A 24,489-nucleotide genomic window follows, 5' to 3' on the forward strand; every position below is an offset into this window, starting at 1 on the left:
GATAGTGCTTTGCTAGGAGCCATAGAAAACTACAAAAAATCAGTTCCTAGAGTGTGTATCTTCAATATAGAAGACACCCCAAAACAGTTTGAAAATTTGGGCTGCTGTGTAGCAAATAATCAATTCACCATACTGTCCTTCTACAAAAATACAATCTACCAGCTCCAACCAAGAAGGATTGAGGACTGATATTATTGTTTGTCACACTGGCATTCTTTTCCACACAGATTTAGAGAAGAAAAAAACAATCTCATGCAAACATCAAATTCATAGCAAATTTCAGGGAATGAATGCTTCCCTTCAGCTCAGGACTTCAGCCTGGGAGCAATGCTGACCTGAACAAACAGAGTGCAAGTCAAAAACACAATCTTGACTTATGCCAGTGAACATACAAATAATTGCATAATCCTGACTCAGGCCTTTTGTTTAACAGATTTGGGAAAAAGTTTCATTACCAAGTAAGAAAATTCCTTTTGCTAGAACAAGCTACACCAACTGCACATTATGCTTATGCTAAGGTTGAATTCTGAAGTGAAACACAAGCTTTTCATAAAAAAACCTTGTTTCATGTATAAACTAAGACCCCTGTGATGACAATGACACTCTCATTCAGAAAGTCTGTGCAGTCTAGACCAATAGTGAGAGATCTTCTTACACACTTAATGTTTCACAGCGTGGCAGAGTGCAGCTAAGAACCTCCCTACCTCCCTTGAATGGCTTGTGGCACTTCTAGCACTTCAGAGTTCCTGGTAGAACCACTACAATGAAGTTGTAGAAGAAAAACCAGAAGCTGCGAGCCCTGCCCAACACCCAGCCCCAGGGGTAGAACCAGAAACAATCCAGCACTCTGTCACCAGCTACACATTGCACACGGGGAACAGGCAGCCGGGGAGAACAGGACTGCGGAGAAGAAGAAAATCGTGGTTCCTTGAGGGGGTCACAAAGAGCTCTTTATATTTTCCTTTTTAAATTTTAATGTTTTCACATAATTTTGTTCAAAATTTGGAGACATACTCATCTTCTGAGGCCAATTATGAGGAGATTTACACAGTTAATATCCCACAGCATCCAGGCAGTGTAGATATACAGGCTGATGCTGCTTTTCATGTGTTCAGTGTTATCTCCCAGCAAGTCCACGGTGTGTGACACACTGAACAGGGCAGTGCTGCCAGAAGCCAGCAGGATCAGACATTACACACTGTCCTTTCTGTGCTCAGAATGCTCTCCAGGACACTGATTACACTAAGTGGCCACACACTGGATGTGGTTTTTCACATATGACTGTCAAAAATCTCCTAATGGGACTGTGAGATGAAAGCTGAGGGGGCAGGAGCTGGACACCACGCACTCATCTTACCTGCATCATCCAGGCCTCGGGAGGAGAGGCTGCTCTGGTTTGTGACTGCACCTAAAAACTGCACCTCCCAAAAGATGCATGCTGGACAGGTGAAGCAGATCACTACACTGGGGCCAGGGACAGATGGGTGCTTTTTACTAGCACCTGACAAAGACAACAGAAAGCACTGGCGACCTCCATCCCAATCCCTTTGTCAAAGACTGAACATTCTCTCCTCTCCTCCTCCCCCCATCAAAAAAACCTCCCAAATCATCCTAAAAGGTCATATTTTGGAATCAAATGCTCACTATTGATCCAGGAATATTTGAACATGTCCAAAAAAAAAAAAAAAAAGGGAAAAATATGAAACCAAAACAATGTAAACAGAGAGGTAAGACAACTAAGTTAGAAAAACTACATCTAAAGCAATATTTTGCAAATCCCTTCTGGTATTGAATCAACTGAAATTGAATGACATTGGGGTTTTTTGAGAAATATGACTCCACCTATGGTCTAACAGCTCACACTGAGACATTAAGCCTTGCATACAAACTCCACAAAGCCTTGAGAGCAGCTGGTGCTTGCATTTTGCCCACACATCCACACAGCTCGCTGTGAGCAGGCAAAGGGCTGGGAATCCATCACAGTTAAAACGACATCAGCACACAAGGTGAGCTCTCCAAGGCAGGGGGACCGTGCCCCTGCATAAATATCCATGAAAAGCAGCCCTTCTATCTGTCAGAGCTCTGCTAACAGATCTTCCAGACAGCACTCCCTGATGTCAGGGACTCTGCCTGTGTCAATCCATCTCTGCTCCTCCCAGGCAGACCAGCGTGCTGACCTCAGGGATTCCTCCTCTGTGTGCCCCAGCTGGCAGTGCACTCCCACTGAACACATTTGGGAGAGCTGCTGCATCTCTTTGCCCCACATGCACAGCTGAAACAGCCCCTCCAGCTGAACTGGTGGGGACAGGAGCCATCCACAGGTTGTCTGTGGCAGTCTGTGCCCTGCCAGAGGATTCAGCCGTGGCCACAGGGGTTCCTGATGGGGCTGAGAAGGCCTTGGCAGAGCAATTGGGCAGCTCCCAGCCTGACTGCCCACACAGCACCCGATGGCCATTCATCACCTCAGCGTGCCCATGTAAGCACAAGGGCTGGCTGCTAACATCCACACCCCAAAAGCCACTTGCTAACCCCCCTGCTGAGTCTACAGCTCCTAAAGAAGATCCTGCTGTCCTGTCTGGGAAGCAGGCTTGGCTGAGCAGTCCCTCCCTGTCCCACAGCCTGAGGATGCTGCTCCCCTGCACTCACCATCCTGCTCTCAATTTGCCACCACAACATTTCTACCAGCCCACCCTGCAAGAACACTGATGGAACAGCAGCATCATTTCAGCAGCTTTCAGACTGGAAACCCCCCTGCACCTGGCAGCAATACAATGCATTGTCACGAGGCTGAATGAAAATGCAAAGGGCCTTGGAGAGCCTGACCATGGTCTCATGTACAGACACCAGCACCTCAGCTCTGGTGTCTGCTGCTGCTCCTCTCCTGTGGGCAGAGCCCGGGGAGCACAGGGAGCACGGCACTGCTGCTGTGCCATGGTGCTGCCAGCTGCTCCCCTGTGCCAGTGCCAGCTCCCAGGGCACAGCTGAGAGCAGCCACCCCTGCCTGCTGCCCCTGCCTGCTCTGCACAGCTCGGGGACAAACTGGGCTGCACTTACTCTCCTTAATCAAAAAACAAAATGCTGCTTCTTACACCAGCAATCGGGTTGGAAGAATGAACTTCCCACTAGCAATGTAGTCCTGCTGATATGTACAAAAGCAAAATATGCAATTACTTTAATTTCTTCTTTCGCTTGATCCATTGGGAAATTTCAAACAAATATTACCCCTTTTGTTTTCATCTATTTGGACTGGAATCAGCCCTTGATAGCAACACACACAGTGATGAAGGGACAAGAAAGGTGATTAAATAATTGAATTGTCTGAATTTACACTATCTCCAGACAGGAAAATGCAGCTGTGACTTTGGCTCCTGTTACTTGCTTTTCTGCCTGTAATTTGAATCCTTTTTATTCAGTTCTATACTATACTGTGCTGCAAAAATGATTTTTTCTTTTTCTTTGCCAAGAAAAACCTCAGATCAGACATCTGGTTTACAAAGAGAATCCACATTTTCACCCAATTTTCCAGCTGGAATAACTGGAGCAAAAGGAGGCTGGGCAACTTACTTACTCAAGGTCACAATCAATATCTACAATGCTATAATATTGATATAAAATATCCTAGAATCCTTTCTTTTTCTTTTTTTAAAAACACTAAAACACTCTCTCCTCCATACATGTGCAAGCTGAGTCTACAATCATTACTGTGTTTGATATCGTATATTTGTAACTTACATGCAATGTCACAAATTCCTGTATACCCTCTTCTAGTGCCTGTGGGTATCTTAATCAATTGAGAAAGCAACTGCATGTAATAATTCATCATCTGGATCCTATAACTGAAAGCTAAATAATGGCATTTTGGAAGAGACAAAAAGCACACAAACTTCAAAAGCAAATAAGCAAGATTATTTTCTGATTTTAGAAAAAAAAAGGTGTTAAGTATAAAACTATGCAAGTCAGATTTACATTAATTAAATTTGGTGTGTGAAAAAGAGAGAAAGACAATTCAGACCCTTTTGACATTGCCCTTCTCTTTCTGTTCTCCTGCAACACAGAAAATATAATATAGATATTATATTTAGAAGAAGATATAATATAAAATATCATCAAATTGTACCAACATCTGATATGGTATTTCTCACTCTGACACAACTTTCTGTAAACCCAGAGAATTGTTTCACCTTTCTTGGTCTTTGTGTTTAGTTTCTTAATTAAAAATTGCTTATTCTAATTGAGATATTAAAAAATATGCAACCTTCAGTATTACCAAAATAAGAAGGCAAAAACCACAAGGAAAATACTCAAGTGGCAGTGCTTAGGGTCCCTGAGTGAGCCCATGTAAAGTCATTAAAACTACATGTAACCCAACCCTGACCCAAAAAAAAGAGAGATAATGGAATCCATCAACTCCTACTCCTTCAGCAATCCCATGCCCAATTTCAGGTTTTGTAAGCACAGTCATAACCTGTAGGACTTAAACCACATTTTTGCACCTGTGTCTGCAGGTGCTCAGGTAGAAGTACAGGACATGGTCACAGTAACAGCATTTCTCCTGAACATCCTTTCAATCTGCACTCCTGCAGGTTCCCAGCCTGAGACAGCATCAGCTTATTTACCAGTTCTCAAAGGCTTTTCTCTCACATTTTTTTCAGTCATTCTTCAAACCTATACATTTTGTGGCAAAGAAATTCAGATTTAATGTTAGTTCTGTACATTTTCCCCAAAACTTGTTCCCTGTAAGTTCAATTTGCTGATCCCTAGTTCATCTTGTCTCAAACTGCAAGCCAAGTCTACATGCCTCTGACCATTCTTGATTTGTATGACTTCCATCATATCCCCTGATAGTTATTTTTCAGACCAGTCCAGGCCCAGCCTTTATGTACAAATTAGTCATGGACTAATTTTGCTGATCCTCCTCACCCTTCTCGGTAATTTTCCAATTCCAGTTAGTCTGCCTGAATTCTGTGAGGTATTAAAGGCCTCCCAAGATGTTACTATAGAACTCTCCTATCCAAGGACAGATCAAAAAGCAGAATTTATTCACGATTTCTCAGTGAACTGGAAAACAGGACCAAAACAATGTCATTCCTAACAGTAAAGCTGCTCAAAGCTTCCAGGTCCCAGCCCCTGCAAGGCAGAGAGCTGACTCACAGTGATTCCTCTTCCCTCACCCTTTCTGGATGATTTTCTCCAATGGGATGAGTGTAAGCCAGCATTCCTCCCCTTGTGCTTCTCCCCTCTCCCACATCTTGCTCTTTGTATCCAACACACAGACACAATTGTTTGCACCTTCACTCTTGCCTTATGTCAACCCTAAACTGGTCACTGACAACTGACTCTGTACCAAGAAGTCTTTTTTTAATTTGGAAATTCTGGGGGGTTTTTTAATATGGAAATTCTGGAAAGTCCAAAAAATTCCCTTTTACTGGGAAATTGCTGGAACATCATGATTCTTGGTTCTATTAAGTGCCACTTGAGCTGGAAACAAAAGAATTGGTCAGGAAATCAGAAACTAAAAGGTTAACTTCTGATTCCCTACAAATACACACTACAGCCAGGAATAAACAAGTGCCAGAAAAGGATGTGGATGGGAAATAAAGCAGAGTTTGCTGCAGTTCCTCCTCACTCAGCCCCTTGTTCTGCCTGAAAACACTGCAGACACGTCTTGACTCAAGGAACAAAACCCTTTTTGAAAATATTTCCAAGAAATACAATTGTCTTTTGAATGCATTTTACAAAATACAAATTTTAGCCACCAATTCAGATTCTTTCTGCAGGCTCATGTAGCTTAAAATTGCCTTTGAGTTCATTTAAAAAGGAAAAATTGGCAAGCACTTAGCACGTACAAAAGCTTTTGGCAGCTTAAAAATACTGTGTAAAGAAACTTCTCAGTGGTAGCTGGTGCAAACTCTTATGTCAACTCATCTCAAACATCTCATCTGGGCAGGTCTGTTTTGGTGCATTCTTCAAGAATTGGCTTTTGTATACAGTAAATGTTTCAGAATTACATTTTATTAACTGATACTTACAGTTTCATTTAGATTCAGAGAGGACAGGCTAAAACACATGGTTATAATTCCAGGCCTGGATTAATTTTTAACTTTTATATAAAAAGCAGAATTAAGGACTTGCTAGCAAACTTTTATTTCTACTATTTCCAAATAGTTTTCAGTTCAAACTGTGTTTATGACTATTCTGTATACTTCCATATATTCTGCTAAAAAATATTTTGCAATTACAGATGAGTTTGAGGAATGAGCATGCTGTCTGTCAGAGCTGCTTGGTCAGAGGGTTTCTGAACAAAAGCAGGTGACAGATGCACACACACTCCAGTCATGAGCCCTTCCCCAAGTGACATCTTTGCTGCACTGTCAGCACAAGCAAAATCAGGTGCTACAAGAGGCAAATGCTCATCATGAAGAACCACATGCATCATGAACAACAAAATACATTGTGCATCTGAAATACTGGAAAGTGCAAAGCAACAGTGAATTTTTCCTGCTGGATGCACCAGATTCAAGGTTAGGATTTCTTTCCCTTTATCTTTGACACATGTGATGCTCACATTCACCTGGAGGATGTCCTAGGGAGCACATGTCCAACCCCTGGGAGCAGACAGCAAACAAGGGACTTGGTTTTTTTCCTAAAAGCCCAGTTAAAAGATAAAAGGAGAGCCAACTGCAAGGTTGGAAGGTCAAAGGAACTAACATTTCTGGCAACAAACAAGCTGTTAGGTAACTGCTAAGATCCCTGCACCTCCTTAAGGGCCGTGCCCTTGCTTAGAACCAAAGAGCTGACAGTGGGCAATAGCTGGAGGAACTCAAACACTGCAAAAGCCAACCAGAGTCACAGCCAGAAGGAGCAAAGTCAGGCCCAAGCACCACTGGGCAGGAGGAGAGACCAAACAGGCAGCTGGATGCATTTTCTGGGGAGCTCTAGGAGATGAGAAAAGTCTCCTCAAGCTCATGGGAGAATGGGTTAAAGACAGGGAAAGGGCTAAGGCACTGAAAAGAAAGGAGGAGATCAGCTGTGTGAGCACTTTTTATTCTTTAACTTCAAGCCATAAAAGAGAAGGATCCAAAAATGAGAAAGAATAGGCCCACTTCCAAGAGCAGTTTCCCTCAAGAACTTCTCTATAATCTCATTAAGATCAGATCTCCTATAGTGATGGCTGCAATGAATGTTTGCACATAATTTACTAATGGCAGAAACATCTCAGACGATGGGGGAGCATCTGATTCCAGGAATCTACATTTCAGTAATTAATCTCTTTACTGCTAAGGCTTATATTTTGCACAAGCTAATTTTAGCACATAAGTCACAACCTGTGGAAAACATCAAGGTAATAACACCAAACCCTTACTTGAAAGGCCAGAGAAAGTCATGAGTGATTGGTGGCACGATGTTCAACTCTCAGCATCCTCTTTTCAGAGCCAACCACTGACTGATCCAGCAAGGCCACACACATTTTCCACTCTAACTTCATGATTTCTTTTTTTGGAGAGAGAAACATGCAAGCAGCACAGAATTAAACTTCTGATCTGGTTTACTGCTTTAAGTCAAAACCTTATTCTGCTGGATTTGCACACATTTAGCTGACAACTGAATCTGGCCGACTCATCTTCATGCAAGTATCAATACTAATGAAAAGAAAATGAGCACAGCAGTTGACAGATGAGAAGTGAGGAAAAACAAACACCAAAGGCATGAATTCAATTCAGTTGGCTCCATACACTGTATTCAGAGGGATCCCTGAGGCAGGAAAGTCCAACAAACATCACAATGGCTATTTTTCATCAAAAACCACACACAGAGAATCTATTATTTTTTAAGCTAACCACAAATTGGCAATAATTATTAACAGACAGCAATTGTAAAGTAAGATATTGCACACAATTTCTTTCTGTTTATACAGAAAACAACACTTTGTTCTGAAGAGGCACCACATTAACAGGATATTAAAAGTATGTTTTATAGAATATATTTATTTACAGGGTTTAAAATAAGAGAAATAATTGAGCCCCAGAACAATGAGGTAACCAGTTTCTGTCTGACAGGAAATGTGTGCACATGTGTACAGCTGCCACACCTTGGCACACGAGATCATGGCCCATGGTCTGAGCCAGCTTCAGCTGGACTAGTCTTGGAATAGTGCCTGGAGATGATGTCAAACCCTTGCCACCCAAAACATCCTGTGACTTGCTTTTCGATGCTGAATCCTAATCCTTTCACTATTGTGAAATATTCCTCCATATTCCTCCAATCACTAATTCAAGCTGGAAGCCTTAATTATTCAAGGAAGTGATTTGAAAGCTGAAAGCCCAGGAATGGTTCCCATATTTCTTCCAGTCCATTTTCCTTCATCTTCCTTAGCTCCAAACACTTTGAAGATAACAAACCCGTTCCTATGTTCCTGAACTACGTTACTGCAGGGAACAAGAGTTCAGGTCAGCACCTCAGCAGTTAATTTAATTTTTGTTTTAATCATAAAAGTAGAGCTGCCAGTACTAGCTGACAGCCTCAAATGGGCTCAAATGCTGCTTAGACCTAGAAATTTAGTCCTGTGTTTTGCGTTTACAAACCTCTCTTTGGTCAAGGGAACATCAAAACCATTTGCCTGTGTTTGTCCAGTTCCCCTTGCCCTACAGGAGCTATTGCAAGCTGGAGCTGGTCTGTATTCACCCCCACAATGACAGCAGTCATCTGACAGTCATGAAGCACTGCTGCCTTTCATCTAAACCCTGTCTGGCTCAGGAAATGTAATCTAGAAGTCACAATCTCTTGAGAGATTTTGTGAAATCAGGTGGGAATCCCGCTGAGGTGCACAGAAAAAGCAAGAATAAAGCTACCCACACCAGGTTTTACAGAACACAGTTGATCACACTTCATTTCGTGCTGCAGGTGCACTCACAGTATCTACTCATCCATTCAACTTTCTGCCATAGCTGGTGGTAGAGTGGTTGAGCAGCTGCTATGAAGAGAAGTGACTCCTGTTGCCACATGATCTTGCTTTGCTGCCCAGAGGTTACTGGAGAGATTACAGAGCAAGTGAGACTTCCCACATACACCAAAACCAAATAGTTCTGATGGATGGGAGAGTATGAAGCATGGAGAAAAAGGTCCAGAGATATATCTGTCTCTCAAGAGCAATGAAACTTTGAATTATGCTTTTGTCTGCAATGTGACAAACTGCATACCGGTTTATTTAGACTAGCTTTAGAAACAACTGTATTAAGAGTGGTGTTGTAAAGGAGAAATTTCATGGAAGTGAGAAATCTGAGGAGCAGTTCTGTTGCACTCCATTCAGATTTCCAATCCCCACAGGGGAGGGGAATGCAGCATATTTATGCTGAAGTCAAAGTAGAAGATGGTTTTACTCTTTGCGAAGGATGAGACAGAAGAAGGGCAAGGGAGGAGAATTTAATATCAGTCAGGAAGAAGCATACTCACTCTGAAATAAACCCAAAGCTTTTGAAAAAAACAAGGTTGGAGGCAAAAAGCAGCATTAGAATATGATATATCAACAGAGCAATGGTGGGTAGCCCTCTAAAATCACATATCTGACCAAAGTTTAACAGCAGTGTGCCTATTTAATTTCAGATGAGAAGAAATGGCATTTCCCCCTTGGCTTCTCTCTCATCACTTAACTCTTCCTCTCTTACACACTGTCTCTGCCTCGACAGCTCTCCCTCCCAGCAGCTTTTACCTTGGCAGTACTTTGGGCTGGCTGGTGTTCTCTGAGGGCCCCGGTGTCTTCATGGCTCCCCCCTGCACTCAGACCTCTTCCAGGGCACTGCTGCTTCCAAGCTAAATCAATATCCCCTATTTGTGGCCAAAGGCCTGAAATGGGCTCTGGACTCAGCTGTATGCATTTAAATCCAGCTCAGTGCTACTCAGAGGATTCTATATTGACAACAGTGGGAAAAATAAAGCCCAGCCCGGCTCTTAGGAATGCAGCCAGCAGTGAGTTAAGGCCAGTAAGCGGCAAGAGCTGAGGGCTGGCACTAATATCATTTTGTGAAAGCATGAGCTTAATATACTGTTCCTTTGTGCTCTGCTGGAACCAGCTGCAGCTCCCCTAACTCAGCCAGAGAGACCCAGTCTGCCAGAGCCGGGGCCAAGGACAGGGAATGCACGTTCAGAGGCAAGTGCTGCTGCCACCAACCCCGCTGCCACTGTCCCTGCTGCCACTGTCCCTGCTGCCCTGTTCAGATACAAGTGCTGCTGCCACCATGCTGCCACCATCCCTGCTGCCACTGTCCCTGCCGCCAGAGGCTCTGCAGCTGCCCTGTTCAGATGCAAGTGCTGCTGCCACCACGCTGCCACTGTCCCTGCTGCCACTGTCCCTGCTGCCAGAGGCCCTGCAGCTGCCCTGCCCGTGGCAGGTCGGTGCTCCAGCTGCGGATCCCCGCAGGAATGCTCTCGCTCTCGCTGTTAATGCAATGTGAACACCTGCAGTGTGCTGGGAGCGTGAATGGAGCACCACAGGGGCATTTCTGCACTCCCCGGGCTCGACACACTGCCTGTGCTGCCCCAGCCTGCCTCCTGTGAGCTACGGGCAGTGGCAGTGCTGCTCAACTCAGAGGATGCTGTGATTCTGTGAATGCTGCCTAAGGGAGATGGAGCACGGGACCCCCTGCTCCTCAGCCGAGACACTGCAGCAGGTTGTATCACTGCTATCACTTAATTTCTGTAGATATTAACTATCAGCCTAACCCACAGCCTGGTCAGAACAGTGCCAGCACCAGCCACACATCCCAGTACCAAAATCTCACTGGGGGAAGCAAACAAATTATTTGAGCAAAGTCATGAGTCTGGAACTCCTTGTGCAGCCCAAGATGTGCATAAAAAAAACCCAGAGAACTACTCTGAAATTATACCTAAAGGCTGCTGGTTCCAAATACACACATGCATGTTTTCTATTTCTCACCAACACTCACTGTCTACTGACAGCATGGAAGAAAATACCTGTGCTAAATTCTTTGTGAAATGCATTTCAAATCAAGTCTCCAAAACTTCAAAGATATTACTGTGGTTATTTTAGATGCTTCATTGTGTGTTTAGCACTAGGCATTTAAATCTATGTTAGTATCTTAATTATTATTCAATTTATCTTTTCATTATAATTAATTCAAATATTTAATATTGTGATGAACACAGGAGAGATACGTGCTCATGGCTGACTTGGTGTATGAGCACAGCACACCACATACAGAACTTCAGGTTACTACAACCACAGCTCCTCCAGTTCCAAATGCCAGACTAGACACATCACTGGGATCTTCTTCTTAACTTTCCCACCTTCCTCTGTATGACCATCCAAAGAGCAAAATGATGAAGGGAACTATGGAAAGCTTGCATTTGCTAAAGCCCACAAGAGCTGGAGCCAAGCAGAACTGCAGAGCATCACAGACAAAACCATGACAAACCAAGCATGTGCGTGCATACTCTGTGTGTATGTGTGCCTGTGACACAGCACTGTGCCTGCAGATGGCCAAAGCCTGGAAAACCTGACTTGTTTTTTTTCCTGCTTTTCTTGTGTGGGTTTGTTTCTCTCTTTGTATTCTTGGCCTTAATCAAGTTCTTCTGCCTTTCTATAGGTCAATTTTTCCCTCTCAAGTAGTATTTTGAACACACATCTTAAATTGGGGTTTTTGTCAAATAATGCATAAATCACCTTCCCAAAGCACTCCCAAGGACTGAGACTTACAGATACATTCTGTGCCTCTTTAATTTATATCCTACTCTTTCAGGTAGGATACAAATAAATAGCTTACTTCTCTCTTTTTTCCCTAGAAAAAAGAGAATAAATTTCTCATATATAGAAGGATGTTTTCATCACTTTATTGCTTTGAGCCCACACTCTTCATAAGCTGTCATAAAAAATTTGGTTAACACATTCATAATAATTACATTTCACACACTGTCATACTACACACATTGCTGCAACACTAATAAGAAGGGAAAGCAATATAAAACATTGCTCAGCATACCAGAGTCAGATGGAGAAGATTTGCTCAGTGGTAAAAGGCCACTTTTACCACCAGCTTTTGTTGAACCATATGCATACACTACATGGTAGTGCAGCACTGAAGAATGAAAACTGACCCTCATTTTCTCCTCTCTGTATATAAGAAACTCTACCCAGAGCCACAGCTGCTGCCTGAATGGGCAAACATCAAAACAAACCCAACATCCTTCTGAGGAGCAGCAAGGGACACAGCAAGGGACACAGCAAGGGACACAGCAAGGGACACAGCAAGGGACACAGCAAGGGACACAGCAAGGGACACAGCAAGGGACACAGCAAGGGACACAGCAAGGGACACAGTCCCTGGTGCCCAGGGGAAGGGCTGGCAGACACTGCAGTCACAGATCTGAGGGGCACTGGGCACAAACACAAAGAAGCTGCAAAGGTAGCAAGAACAGTGGCCAAAATGACTGTGAAGCAGAACTACATTTTGTGCATCACTTACTACTTCTCCTCTTTACACTCAAATGTTATTCATTTATTCAAACCTTGGCCTGTTTCTGTTCCTGCTGAGGTCAAGTGCTGAAGTGGAAGTTTAGGTCAAATAAAGCTCCATACGCTTATCGTTGCTTAAAATGCATTACACATTGAAACTTCTCTGACTTGAGCTAAGAAGTCATGAAAATTCTGAGGGTTTGGTGGTGGGTTGTTTTTTTTTTTTGGTTTTTTTTTTGTTTGTTTGTTTTGTGTTGTGTTTTTTTTGTTTTTTTGTTTTTTTTTTTTTTTTTTTTTTTTGTTTTTTTTTTTTTTTTTTTGGTTTTTTCATTTTGCAGCTCTGGGTAATTTTGCTTTGCAAAGACAATCCCTCCTCCAAGACTCTGCAGGAAGGGAACACCCTTCTGTTCCCAGGGTTGAGCCTCCAAAAGGCACTGCAATTCCCCACTATTTGGGTATACACAGACACATTGCCACATTCAAAAACAGTAACTTATGAGTCAAAGATCCTGCAATTCCTGGAGTTGCCACCCATTGATAGCACTTGTATTGTACAGACCTTCAGGAGAGAAATGCATACAAATGGGGTGAGTGCACAAAATTATTTCAACTAAAAGTAGAAAATCAACACAGACCATACAACAAAACTTAAGGAACACAGTTCTGGAGAGAAACTTCAGCACTAGATGATGGGAAATTCTCAAAGCTATGCTTCTGTTCTCTATTGCTTTTAGAAGAGTAAAAATCAATTTACAAACTAATTGGCCTGAGAAGCAGCTTGGGCAGCATTAATGAAGTGAATATTGCTGTGTTCAGGCTAATAAGTCAGCTCAAGTTACACTATTTTATTCAAAATACAAAACAATATTTACATTTTTATCTGGTTTATTACCAAGGGCAGGAAAGCTGGGGGTGGTGGAAAGTAGGATCATATCCTCAAATACACTTTGCTCTTATCACACAAATCTCAGCTGCCACAGTTTGTAATATATTGCATGAAAAAACTCAAAGAATGACCTACTAGATAAAGCTCAACTTCAAGTCACAAGTTCCAAATGCAAACCATCATCCTGAATGTTAGTGCCCTCCTTAAAACACCAAACAGCTCTACATAATCCATGTACTTAATTTTCTTCCTTCAGGCATCTTCCTCTTCTCCTTTTTGTTGTGGAAGCAGCATGTACAGCCATTTGCACTCACTCTAGAAAGGTTTTTGGTACCTGAAACCCTGCCATCTCATAGACTTATTTTGAAAGCCAGTTCTTGCAGACATGCTCTTAAAGGTACAGAAACAAGGGTCTATTAAATCACTGTAACTGAACAAATTGATGCAACTGGTACACAACATTAGAGGTTGTTTGGACACTTACTTTGCATGTCTCAGGCAAATTCCAGGATTTCATCCAAGAGAAGATGACACACAATAGTAATTAACAGAGAATTTCCAGTTTTCACTTTCCAACATCTCTCCCAGCTCTGTGGATCCAGTCAAGATATAAAACTAATGATTTATCTGTCTTGCCTAAGGGTAAAACCAGATTTCTAAACTAACAAACTGAAGAAAAAAAAATTCTCTGAATAAAGACATCAATCCTCACTTTCTGCAAGGACCAGAATGACAGAAATGCCTGCTGTGATGCCTAAAGGCTTCATTCAGTGATTAGTAGGTAGCCATTAAGCAATAGCTGGAGGCTGTGCTCGGGACTTCTTCCTTTCTTTTCTCCTAGAGCACACCCACAACATCTCCTGTGTGGAGTGCCACTGGCAAAAACAATTCCTAGAAGAATATTCTACCAGGATGTTCCTCTTCAGTGACTAACAAAGGAAAATGGGGCACATCCCTAGAGCTGTTTACTTGAGGCATTTTAGGGTAGACCGCTGTTCTCTCTGATTCAGGGTTACTTTCTGTATCAAGGCAACACCAAGACTTTACTTTTGCTACACACAGGACAGGCAAACAGACAGCAGAGCCTGAACAGCAAAGAGAAGGCACAGTTTATCTCCTGAAATCAGTACCGAAGGCTCACACCTTCAGTAGGGCACATGCAGGCAGCCGCACACAAGCTGCAGAGAGGAAAGACCATTTCATCTGAAGGCATGAAGAGGCAAAATGCCAGACCTTCAGCTGACAGGAGCCAAATGATCACACCCAGGCCCATCAGGGTACTTCTGGTGCTCTGCATTTTGAGATTTCCTCGCCTCTCCTCGCGGGCACTGCAATTACTCACTGCCCTCAGACAGGAATCTCGTTTGGATCAGTTCAGCTCCTGGCATCTGCACAATGTGCATAATGACACTGGGAACCAAACACTCTTTTGCTCATCTACATAGTTGCCTCCACTGTATTATCCAGATATAATCCTCAATGATCTACACCAGAGCCAGGGGAAAAACTTAATTTGTTAGGGCCATAATGTGTTTTATTAAGGCCAAGTAGTCTCCAGCTCTCTTTAGCATGCTGCTCTTTCAAGTAACATGGATTCAGATGGAAACAGGACCATGCATTCTGCCACAAAGTCCTCTGAAGTAGCGCTTTTTTCTGAGTTTGTCAGGTCTTCACAGCATTCCTAAACCTAACTGCAAAGTTTAATGGCAAATTCATTTAGATATTTACATAATTAACTGCTTCAAAACAAAAGCATGGTAATAATACACATCCTGAAGAGAAAGATGTGTCCAAAGTCAACCTCTGCCCAGCAGTTTCTTCCAAAGCACCTGCCTGCACATATCCCAGCCTCAGGACAGAGCTGGACCACTCCTCCTCCTCTTCTCAAAGGGACTGAGAGGGAGGAAATGATCCCACAAAGCTCCTGGGGAAGGGCAGCCTTCAGGCAGGACAAACACCAGTGTACTGACCACTGACACAGAAAACCTGTTTTCTAAGCCCCTGTTAGTACAACTGAGGATGTGTCTGAGGGGATCTCAGAGCCCACCTCCAGCATCAGCTAACAGAGCATCGTGACCAGCATGCCTCTCCTTCCACAGCTCCCTCCACAGTGCAGGGCAAAGCCTCACCTCTCTGAGAGCCCAGGGACCTTTGCTCTTGGAGCCCTGCTCTCACAGGACTGACCACTGAGAAGCACAACTCAAGCTGCTGCTGAGTATTTCTGGGTTTGGCAAGGCTGGCACAGTGACTGCTGCCACAGCACCCATGACTACCCTTTTCTTCCACGGACTGCAGCAAGTTACACAGATGATCCATACTCGAATGTGCTTCCAGACATTTCTCACTTCATCATGCTTGAAATTACTACCAGGAAGGAGACATTTATTCATTTAAATGCTGTTGAGGTCATTTATTTAACCATTAAGTGGATGGAAAAAAGTTTATTATGTACACATAGATACTTTTAGAGCAAAAGAAGCTTTAGCATCAGATTCGCAATGATGGAATCAATTTCCTTCCTCCTTATGACATGCGGCTCCCCCTGCACTGGATAATCCCTTCAGCTGATACGTAAAGCACTGCTGAGATTGGGTCCTTGCTACTATCGTTGCCATGACTGCACCACACACCTCTCCATGGGCAGCAATGCTCTATTCAAAACAGCTGCTCAGGACAGCTATTAAATTATCTAATGTTACCCTTTAGCACTAAGTTACAGCCCTGTGTGGGATCCGGGTATCACGGGACTGCTCTGAACTTCATCAAATCTCTGCCACTTAAATGATATATACGAATGTCCTGACAAAAATACTATTTCCAGTGTCTTGGTAATTTTTATCAAGTGAGAGCCACAGAGTGACAAATCATTGCCATCTCAGATGCAAACCACTCCAGGGTTCTGGAAACGCTCACCATATGTGTATTTGGCAAAGAAGAGCAGTAACTAGGCAGTAAGTGTATCCCTCATTCTGAAACAGCGATTTATAATCAGGAACAACCCTGTCACTTATGTCTAATAAACCTGCAGTGCTTATTATATTCCCATCACAAAATAAAAATTTAATTCAGGAAGAAAATGACACTCGAAGACTGAGAGCCTTTCAAGGCCCCCTTCATTAAAGAACAGAGGCAACTCAGTAAACTGGAAAGCAGTGATCCAGCAAACATTTTACTGCTGCAAACTGCTTGAAGCAAAGATATATGGGAGTTTATTTGCATATAATGTAATATGAATTCCAGCTGCATCCTGGGTGCAAGTAAAGATATTTTTTTTTTGTTTAGCTTGGCTTTTGAGTTTGTTTTTGTTTTTATGATGAACAGACTTAGCAAACATTTCCTAAGCTGTCTGCTGTTTGGAATTCCAAGTCTGAAATAAAACATAACCATGCTACCGGCTCCAGTGCTGCTTGTCTCACAAACAAAACCCACCAACAATTAAATAACAGAACATTTACTTTACACAGAGCTTATGTGTAGCTTACAGCTTCACCTACAAAGTAACATTATAGACACAGCAAATCCACAGCAAACTGCCCGAACTGACAAACCGCCTGTCAATGCTCTCTATGAATATATAGGCAAAGGAAAAAAACCAATCACATAACATCTGTAATTCTGTCACCTCTCTCTTTATCAGAGTGTACCATACCATTATGATGAGAGTCCTGGGTCTGCTCATTTCATCGTCGCTATCCAGCGGCAGAATTTCATGTGACAACTCCTCTCGGCGGCGGCGCCTGCAGATATGTGGACAGTTCCTCTGTACCACAGAACGAAAGGCTTGGAGCAGAACAATGCTGGCAGCACAACCCATATCTGCATCCTGAAGCCTACAAAATAACTTCTATGTTTATGCTATGTTTGAAAAACAGTGGCTCCTTGTCCCTGCAAACAGCCTACAGTGCAGCTGCAGCCAGCTCGCTCTCCAATCGCTTCCTTGAGCTCTGATCATCTGATCACAACCAAATAGCTTGGATGCAGACAGAGGAAAGATTTGATCCACTGAAACAGAACCACACGCAATATTACGATGCTTTCCTCTCCCTCCCTCCCTCCCTCCCTGCTCCTGAATTCGCATGAGAAAACGCGCTCCCCCTCTTGTACAATTACCCGCCTCCTCCCATTCCAGTTTCATGGAACTGAAAGTATTAAAATCCCCAGTTCAAAAGAGCCAGCTGTTCATTAAACACACACACAGACATCCACAGCAACTGGCTGGATCGGTTTAAATACCTTTTTTAAAAAGTCATACATAGCAAAAAAGCCAATATCTGGAAAGTTATTAACTCTCATTATCAGCACTGCAGGGTTTAAAACACTTTGCCTAAGGGTTTTTTACCACACATACAAAAAAAAAGCTCACAGAGGGATTTGGGCTACAATCTTTTCACCATTTCTTGCAATTTTCTGAAGCACAGCAAGTTCATTTGAGTTATAAATGTAACAAGTGGCAAAAAGGCAGCAATCTGTGTGCTTCACCCAGCTCATGCTAAAACAACTGTGGCTCAAGGCAGAGCAGTAGCTCTGAAACCCCTCTCAAGAGTGGGGCTGTTCTGTGTCCCTACACACCCTCCTGCATTCACAGAGAAACAGCCTCACACCTGTCTCACCCTGAATCTCACAGTGCTGACCTCCCCAGAGGGGGCAGAAAGGAGGGTTGCTGTGTGTTATCAGGGGCTCCACGCTGGGAGAGGCTGCACGGGCAGCCAGCACTAACTTTCCTCTCTGGCTCCTGCCTGGCAAGTCATTCACACAGCAGGCAGGGATGCTCGGCAATCACATGGCTGACCTGGAAACATAGCAAACACTAATGGGAGAGTGTGTAAGATAATAGCACAGGAGAGGAAGTTAGCACTAAAAATACCTACAGAAAATGGATTTCTCCTACACATTAGGAAAACTAAGAATTTCCAATAGGGCTTCCAGAGCAGCTGCTTTTAAGCTAATATGTATAACTTTATTATACGTGCACCCAAAACCATATTTACCTTGCATCAGAAGGTTTTTGTTTCTAATGAAGGCCATGAAAGTTTTGTCATCGATTCCCACGGGAGCATAACCAACTCTATAATGTCTGTTAATGAGATATTTGTAAATAATATCCTCTTCACAATCTCAGCTGGGAACTGCACTGAAAACTTTCCATGGAAGTACTTTTCCTGGGCTTAAGGTAGAGTTTAATTGCTCAGCAATCTGCCAAAAGACATCATAAATTAAAGCATTTCCCAGAAAAGGTAAATCCTTTAGACCTGTTCTTTAATAGCAACAAGCACATCACCATTATTTCTTGCCTTTATTTCTTTTGAGCAAACAGCATTGCTGGAAACACAGGGAAAACAATCAACAGCACTGGCGGGCACTGCACAACCTGACCCCCAGCCCTGCCAATGCACACACCCTGCTCTTCCCTGGGGTCCTCCTGGAAGCCCCTTCACACTCTGGTGAGATGTCCCTGCCTCCCCAGAGCAAACCCTGCAGAGGGGCTTCCTATCTGATTGTTAGTCTGACTTTCCAAATGGGATTACAAGGGCACAGTGGCACAGCTGAGTAATTCCTGCACCAATCCAGCAATCCTGCTGCTGCTATTGTTAATGTTCTCATCAGCCCCCTGCCTGCTCCAGAGCTGCAGCTGACACCTTGGCCACACAAACGATGCACTTGGCAGCAGGGAGACCTCCATCCCTCCTCTAATTCCAGCAGCAGCTATAAGGTCCTGGGTAACATCTGTTGCTGGCTGTTATGGCACTGCTCTGCTACCTTGGGGGCTGCTAACACATCTCCTGTCTGTTCAGCATCCTCCTTCACTCAGCAGTGCTCAGCTGGGAGAGCTGGCAGCCTTTTTCTGAAATTTGGTTTCCATAGAGCAGCCCAACACTATAGCACATGTGCATGGAACAGCACCCTAGGGCTCCACCCAAAGCTTCCCTTTGTTCTCAGGAAGAATCCCGTTCATTCCAGGAGTCTTTGGATCACACTATTCTCTGCCAGTGGCCTTAGTAATTTCATTACAATTATCTGTGGATTAAGCTATTATTAGATACAAGTAGAAATGACACAAGCTTGGCATTTCAGCTCTTTGGAGAGAAAAATTATACAGTCTGAAAGCGAGTAAACTAACAAGCCAAAGCCAGCTAAAAGTAGCCTCCAGCTCTTGATCAGAATTCAAGAACTGAAAAACAGCTAATGCACAGGGGAAAAGAAACCACTGAGGAGCTAAAAAAACCCCTTCTGTTTCAAGGAAATCTCACAGAGGCATCAGCTATCATTGGAAAGGAAACCTCCCAGCCCGCTAAAAATGCCTGGACACACACAGAGTATCAACAGCTTTGTTTTACAAAGGTAGGGATCTCATTAGCATACATTATGTTTATACACCAGTTATCAACAGTGTTAGTTACTCTTGCAGTGAAGCATTCAGCACTATTTTGTGTTAATTAGCACTTTAATCCAGAAACAAAATTCAGTGAAACCCCCTGGGAAGCAAAATACTCCTTAGCACAAGCAGCTCCTTAATTCCCCCTTACAAAGACTTTGGCAGCAATGCTGGGCTAAGGAACAGGCACACTGGAAGCCTTCCACTGCCCACTCTCACTCCAATCTTCTCCACCACTCATTTTAGCTATGCCATGGAGACATGTAACATCAGCACGATGGTTTATGGAGACAGGCTGGGAAAGAGACCACTAAAGGCAACTCCATGAATAAAAGGGAAAAAAAAATAATTAGATAGGCAATACAATTGTTTTAACCCAGAGGACTTCAGTGACCCAGTCCTCAGCAACTCCAAGGGCTGGGTCTGTGCAGCAGCAGAGCTGTGCATGAACAGAAGTGAGTCACACTTGCCATGTCTTATAAAGTCCATGATAAGAAAGCAGAGTTCAAAGGCATCTGTATCCTCGAGCTAACAGCTATTCCAGCCTCAGCTTCCACATGAAAGAGATGCCAGCTCTGCAAAAGGGCAGCCAGGGCCTGAAGAAGCAGACTCTGTCACACTCTGTAGCAGACAGTAAACTCCTTCTCCTCCAAGCACTGGGTTATTTATCTTCCACAGTATTCCTGTATTTCTGTTTCTGCAAGGCTGCAAGACTTTCTAAAGATGCTACCAAACATTTGGTTACACACCTATTTCATACCTCATTAGCACACCACATTAAAAGCTGTTTTCCTTCCCACAGCTTCCTTTATTCCATTAATTTTCCTTTCTCTTTGTGGCATTTGAATTCCTGTGATAACAATAAACAGGATACAACCTAATGATATTTTGGTCTTCAGCTGAGGGCTTTAAAGAGGAAGGCAGAAAGGCAAGCGTTGGAGAAGATCCTTTTGTGTGAGGATTACTTTCAAACTCAACACTGATCCTCCTTCCACCTCCAAAGGAGCCTGTGTTCCTCTCAAGCAAGGAGGATGGCTGCAGATCAGAGCCCCCATTTGCCATGAGACCTCTCAGTTGCCAGCATGATATGCCCCATTTTGTTTGGTTGGGTTTTTTTTTAATCTGGAAAACAAGCCTGTCTCTCCATGGTGTTTTTGTGTGACATATACTGAGAAGCTCCTCAGAAGTTCTCGTAGTGTGACAATCCCAAAGCAGCAGTGGAGGTGAGCACAGGAGCCACCACAATGAACAGGAACACGCCTGGAAGTGCTTAGAGCAGTGTGTTCAGTCTGGCCCACAGAAGCCTCAAGCCACCAGCAGGAACTAAAGACAGCTGAGCAGTACAAACAACAAGAACTCACTGTTACAAATTATAAGGCTCATGCCACCATTACAAATGACAAAAGTTACCATTCCACATACATCATATCCTGCTACAGGTGATCAGCAGCTCGCCAGCAGCACATAAACAATAGTGGCCAGTGGCTGTCACTCACAGCTCCACACACAGACCCACAGCTTATTGTAAAACAACTCTTAAGTTAGTTCATACAAGTAGCAGATAAACATTTAAAGCAAGATAAGACAAAAAAAGTACAGCCTCTGCCTTGATGCAAATGAGGATCACTCATATTTTGGAAAGCTAATGTCTCATTTCTCAACCCTTAAATATTTATCACCCACCCTTTCAAAACAAAAAGAGCTGATACATGTTTTCTTAGCAAAGCTTTTTGTCTCCAGTATTTGTTTTCATAAAGGCTTGGAGGCACTTGCAAAGAAAGCAGAGGGGAAAAAACACACCCAAGTTTGAAAGACTCTTATGCTCTGTTACTTCAAAACAAAAAGGAGAATCCTAACTGGCCCTCAAGGAATCAGCATCGAGACCCAGATCAGACAGGTGCAGTACTCCAAGAGATGCTCTTCTTGGCAGGCACCTTAATGAGACAAACCCTCATTAATGGGGCTCTTTTCCTTGCACATTTTATGCATGAGGAAAAGCTAGGGGAACATATACCCGAGTATAAGCTCAGGTCTTTCATGCACTTTGTTCTTATGACTACGGCCTTAAAGCAATGTGGAGGACACCACATTAGAGTGGCATCTCTCACTGCCACAGAGGCAGAATTTCCAACACACCTCCTGTTCTCTCTCTGCTCCCAGTGGAGGTCTGGGGGATGACAAGAATCCACCTTCAAGGAGCAGCCCTCTTTCCTTTCCAAAAGTTATGTCCCAAACCTTCTGCATCCAGCCCAGAGGCTGACAGGAGGCTGTGCAGGGCTAGGCTGAACCACTGCTGCCATTCATTTTGAGGGAGGAGAAAAAAAAATTGCTTTAAAGGACACCTGGGGATCCCATACTTACTTCAAAGAATTCTTACGTAGTTACAGGTGCTGCAAACCATCAATAGAATCTATGCCTTCCACTCTTAACATACCCTCTTGCACTCATTTCAAAATATTCATGCACTGTATCTTCAAGTGTTGCTGCAAAAATGGTTAAATATCAGAAACACTGAGGTCTCAAACAGCAGAGAGGGTGGGTCACTAAGAGAATGGACAGGCTTTGTAATTCTTTAGTTTCCACCAGTTGCTCCCTAGTGACCCAGGAAAGCAGGTATTCACTGCATAACTGACCAGCACAGCTCCTGAACTATTCACAGCTTTTTCATCCTGAAATTGTTTCCTTCTCGCAAAGCCACCCTTGACCAACACAAACTACTCATAACCTACAAGTTACAGAGAGCAAAAGCCCACGAGTGGGAGTACACGGTTATGACCGTGTGAGAGGTGCTCGAGGCATTCCCCCAGCCCATTCCTCCTCACTGCACCCTCAGCACCCAGCCATGCTCGCTGCGCCCTGCAGCACCCAGCCATGCTCCCTGCGCCCTCAGCACCCAGCCATGCTCCCTGCGCCCTCAGCACCCAGCCATGCTCCCTGCGCCCTCAGCACCCAGCCATGCTCCCTGCGCCCTCAGCACCCAGCCATGCTCCCTGCGCCCTCAGCACCCGGCCATGCTCCCTGCACCCTCAGCACCCGGCCATGCTCCCTGCGCCCTCAGCACCCAGCCATGCTCCCTGCGCCCTCAGCACCCAGCCATGCTCCCTGCGCCCTCAGCACCCAGCCATGCTCGCTGCGCCCTGCAGCACCCAGCCATGCTCATTGCACCCTGCAGCACCCAGCCATGCTCCCTGCGCCCTCAGCACCCAGCCATGCTCCCTGCACCCTCAGCACCCAGCCATGCTCATTGCACCCTGCAGCACCCAGCCATGCTCCCTGCACCCTCAGCACCCAGCCATGCTCGCTGCGCCCTGCAGCACCCAGCCATGCTCCCTGTACCCTGCAGCACCCAGCCATGCTCCCTGCACCCTGCGGCACCCAGCCATGCTCCCTGCGCCCTCAGCACCCAGCCATGCTCGCTGCACCCTATGGCACCCAGCCATGCTCATTGCACCCTGCAGCACCCAGCCATGCTCGCTGCGCCCTCAGCACCCAGCCATGCTCCCTGCGCCCTCAGCACCCAGCCATGCTCCCTGCGCCCTCAGCACCCAGCCATGCTCCCTGCGCCCTCAGCACCCAGCCATGCTCCCTGCGCCCTCAGCACCCAGCCATGCTCCCTGCGCCCTCAGCACCCAGCCATGCTCCCTGCGCCCTCAGCACCCAGCCATGCTCCCTGCGCCCTCAGCACCCAGCCATGCTCGCTGCGCCCTCAGCACCCAGCCATGCTCCCTGCACCCCGCGGCACCCAGCCATGCTCGCTGCGCCCTCAGCACCCAGCCATGCTCGCTGCGCCCTCAGCACCCAGCCATGCTCCCTGCGCCCTCAGCACCCAGCCATGCTCCCTGCCCCCTACGGCACCCAGCCATGCTCCCTGCGCCCTCAGCACCCAGCCATGCTCCCTGCCCCCTACGGCACCCAGCCATGCACCCTCAGCACCCAGCCATAACCCCCTGCACCCTCAGCACCCAGCCATGCTCCCTGCACCCTATGGCACCCAGAGATGCTCCCTGCACCCTCAGCACCCAGCCATGCTCCCTGCACCCCATGGCACCCAGCCATGCTCCCTGCACCCTCAGCACCCAGCCATGCTCCCTGCGCCCTCAGCACCCAGCCATGCTCCCTGCACCCTCAGCACCCAGCCATGCTCCCTGCGCCCTCAGCACCCAGCCATGCTCCCTGCGCCCTCAGCACCCAGCCATGCTCCCTCAGCACCCAGCCATGCTCCCTGCGCCCTGCAGCACCCAGCCATGCTCCCTGCACCCTCAGCACCCAGCCATGCTCCCTGCACCCCATGGCACCCAGAGATGCTCCCTGCACCCCATGGCACCCAGAGATGCTCGCTGCGCAGGAGGCAGCGGCACAAGGCTGCGGAGGCACCGGGCTGCAGAGCGCGGAGTCTGGCACCCTCTAGGGAGTGGTACACGAAAGGCCAACTCACAGCCGCTCCACCTGCCCGGAGTGGAAACAACTGCTACAGACACGGCAGGAAGGGAAAAAGTCACATAAACACAGAAATGGGCTTCTCACCACTGCCTGTGCTAGTGCTGCCTTTCTCAATATTCTCCTGCTCTTTCATGTTGATGCCTGGTGCGAAGAGTTGCACACAGGTTGTGTGGAAACCCTGAATTACTACCACACTGAACATGGCCAAAATACAGGTTTCTCCCATTAGATCTTACAGCAGATGGCATCAAAAAATTGCAACCACTTGACAAATAAGAAAACAAAGTGCTAAAAGGCAGCTGTAAGGATTTCTAACAGGCTGAT

The 24,489-nt window shown here is 45.2% G+C and overlaps 1 protein-coding gene across 6 annotated transcripts in view; it reads right to left on the reverse strand.

Moving 5' to 3' along the window:
- The window catches only part of DOCK10 (dedicator of cytokinesis 10), a 147,148-nt gene that overhangs the window by 103,473 nt on the left and 19,186 nt on the right, over positions 1-24,489 (reverse strand). For 4 of the 6 annotated variants that reach the window (XM_063408200.1, XM_063408199.1, XM_063408203.1 and 1 more), the window contains exon 1: positions 17,002-17,228. The exons of the other annotated variants lie outside the window; for them this stretch is intronic. In XM_063408200.1, the coding sequence (XP_063264270.1) occupies positions 17,002-17,166 (165 nt within the window). In that variant the 5' untranslated portion in view covers positions 17,167-17,228. Of the gene's footprint in view, positions 1-17,001; positions 17,229-24,489 lie in introns of those variants that run through there. 6 annotated transcript variants of the gene reach the window in all.

This window comes from Prinia subflava, chromosome 11 (genome assembly GCF_021018805.1).
Source record: "Prinia subflava isolate CZ2003 ecotype Zambia chromosome 11, Cam_Psub_1.2, whole genome shotgun sequence".
NCBI classification, from domain to species: domain Eukaryota; kingdom Metazoa; phylum Chordata; class Aves; order Passeriformes; family Cisticolidae; genus Prinia; species Prinia subflava.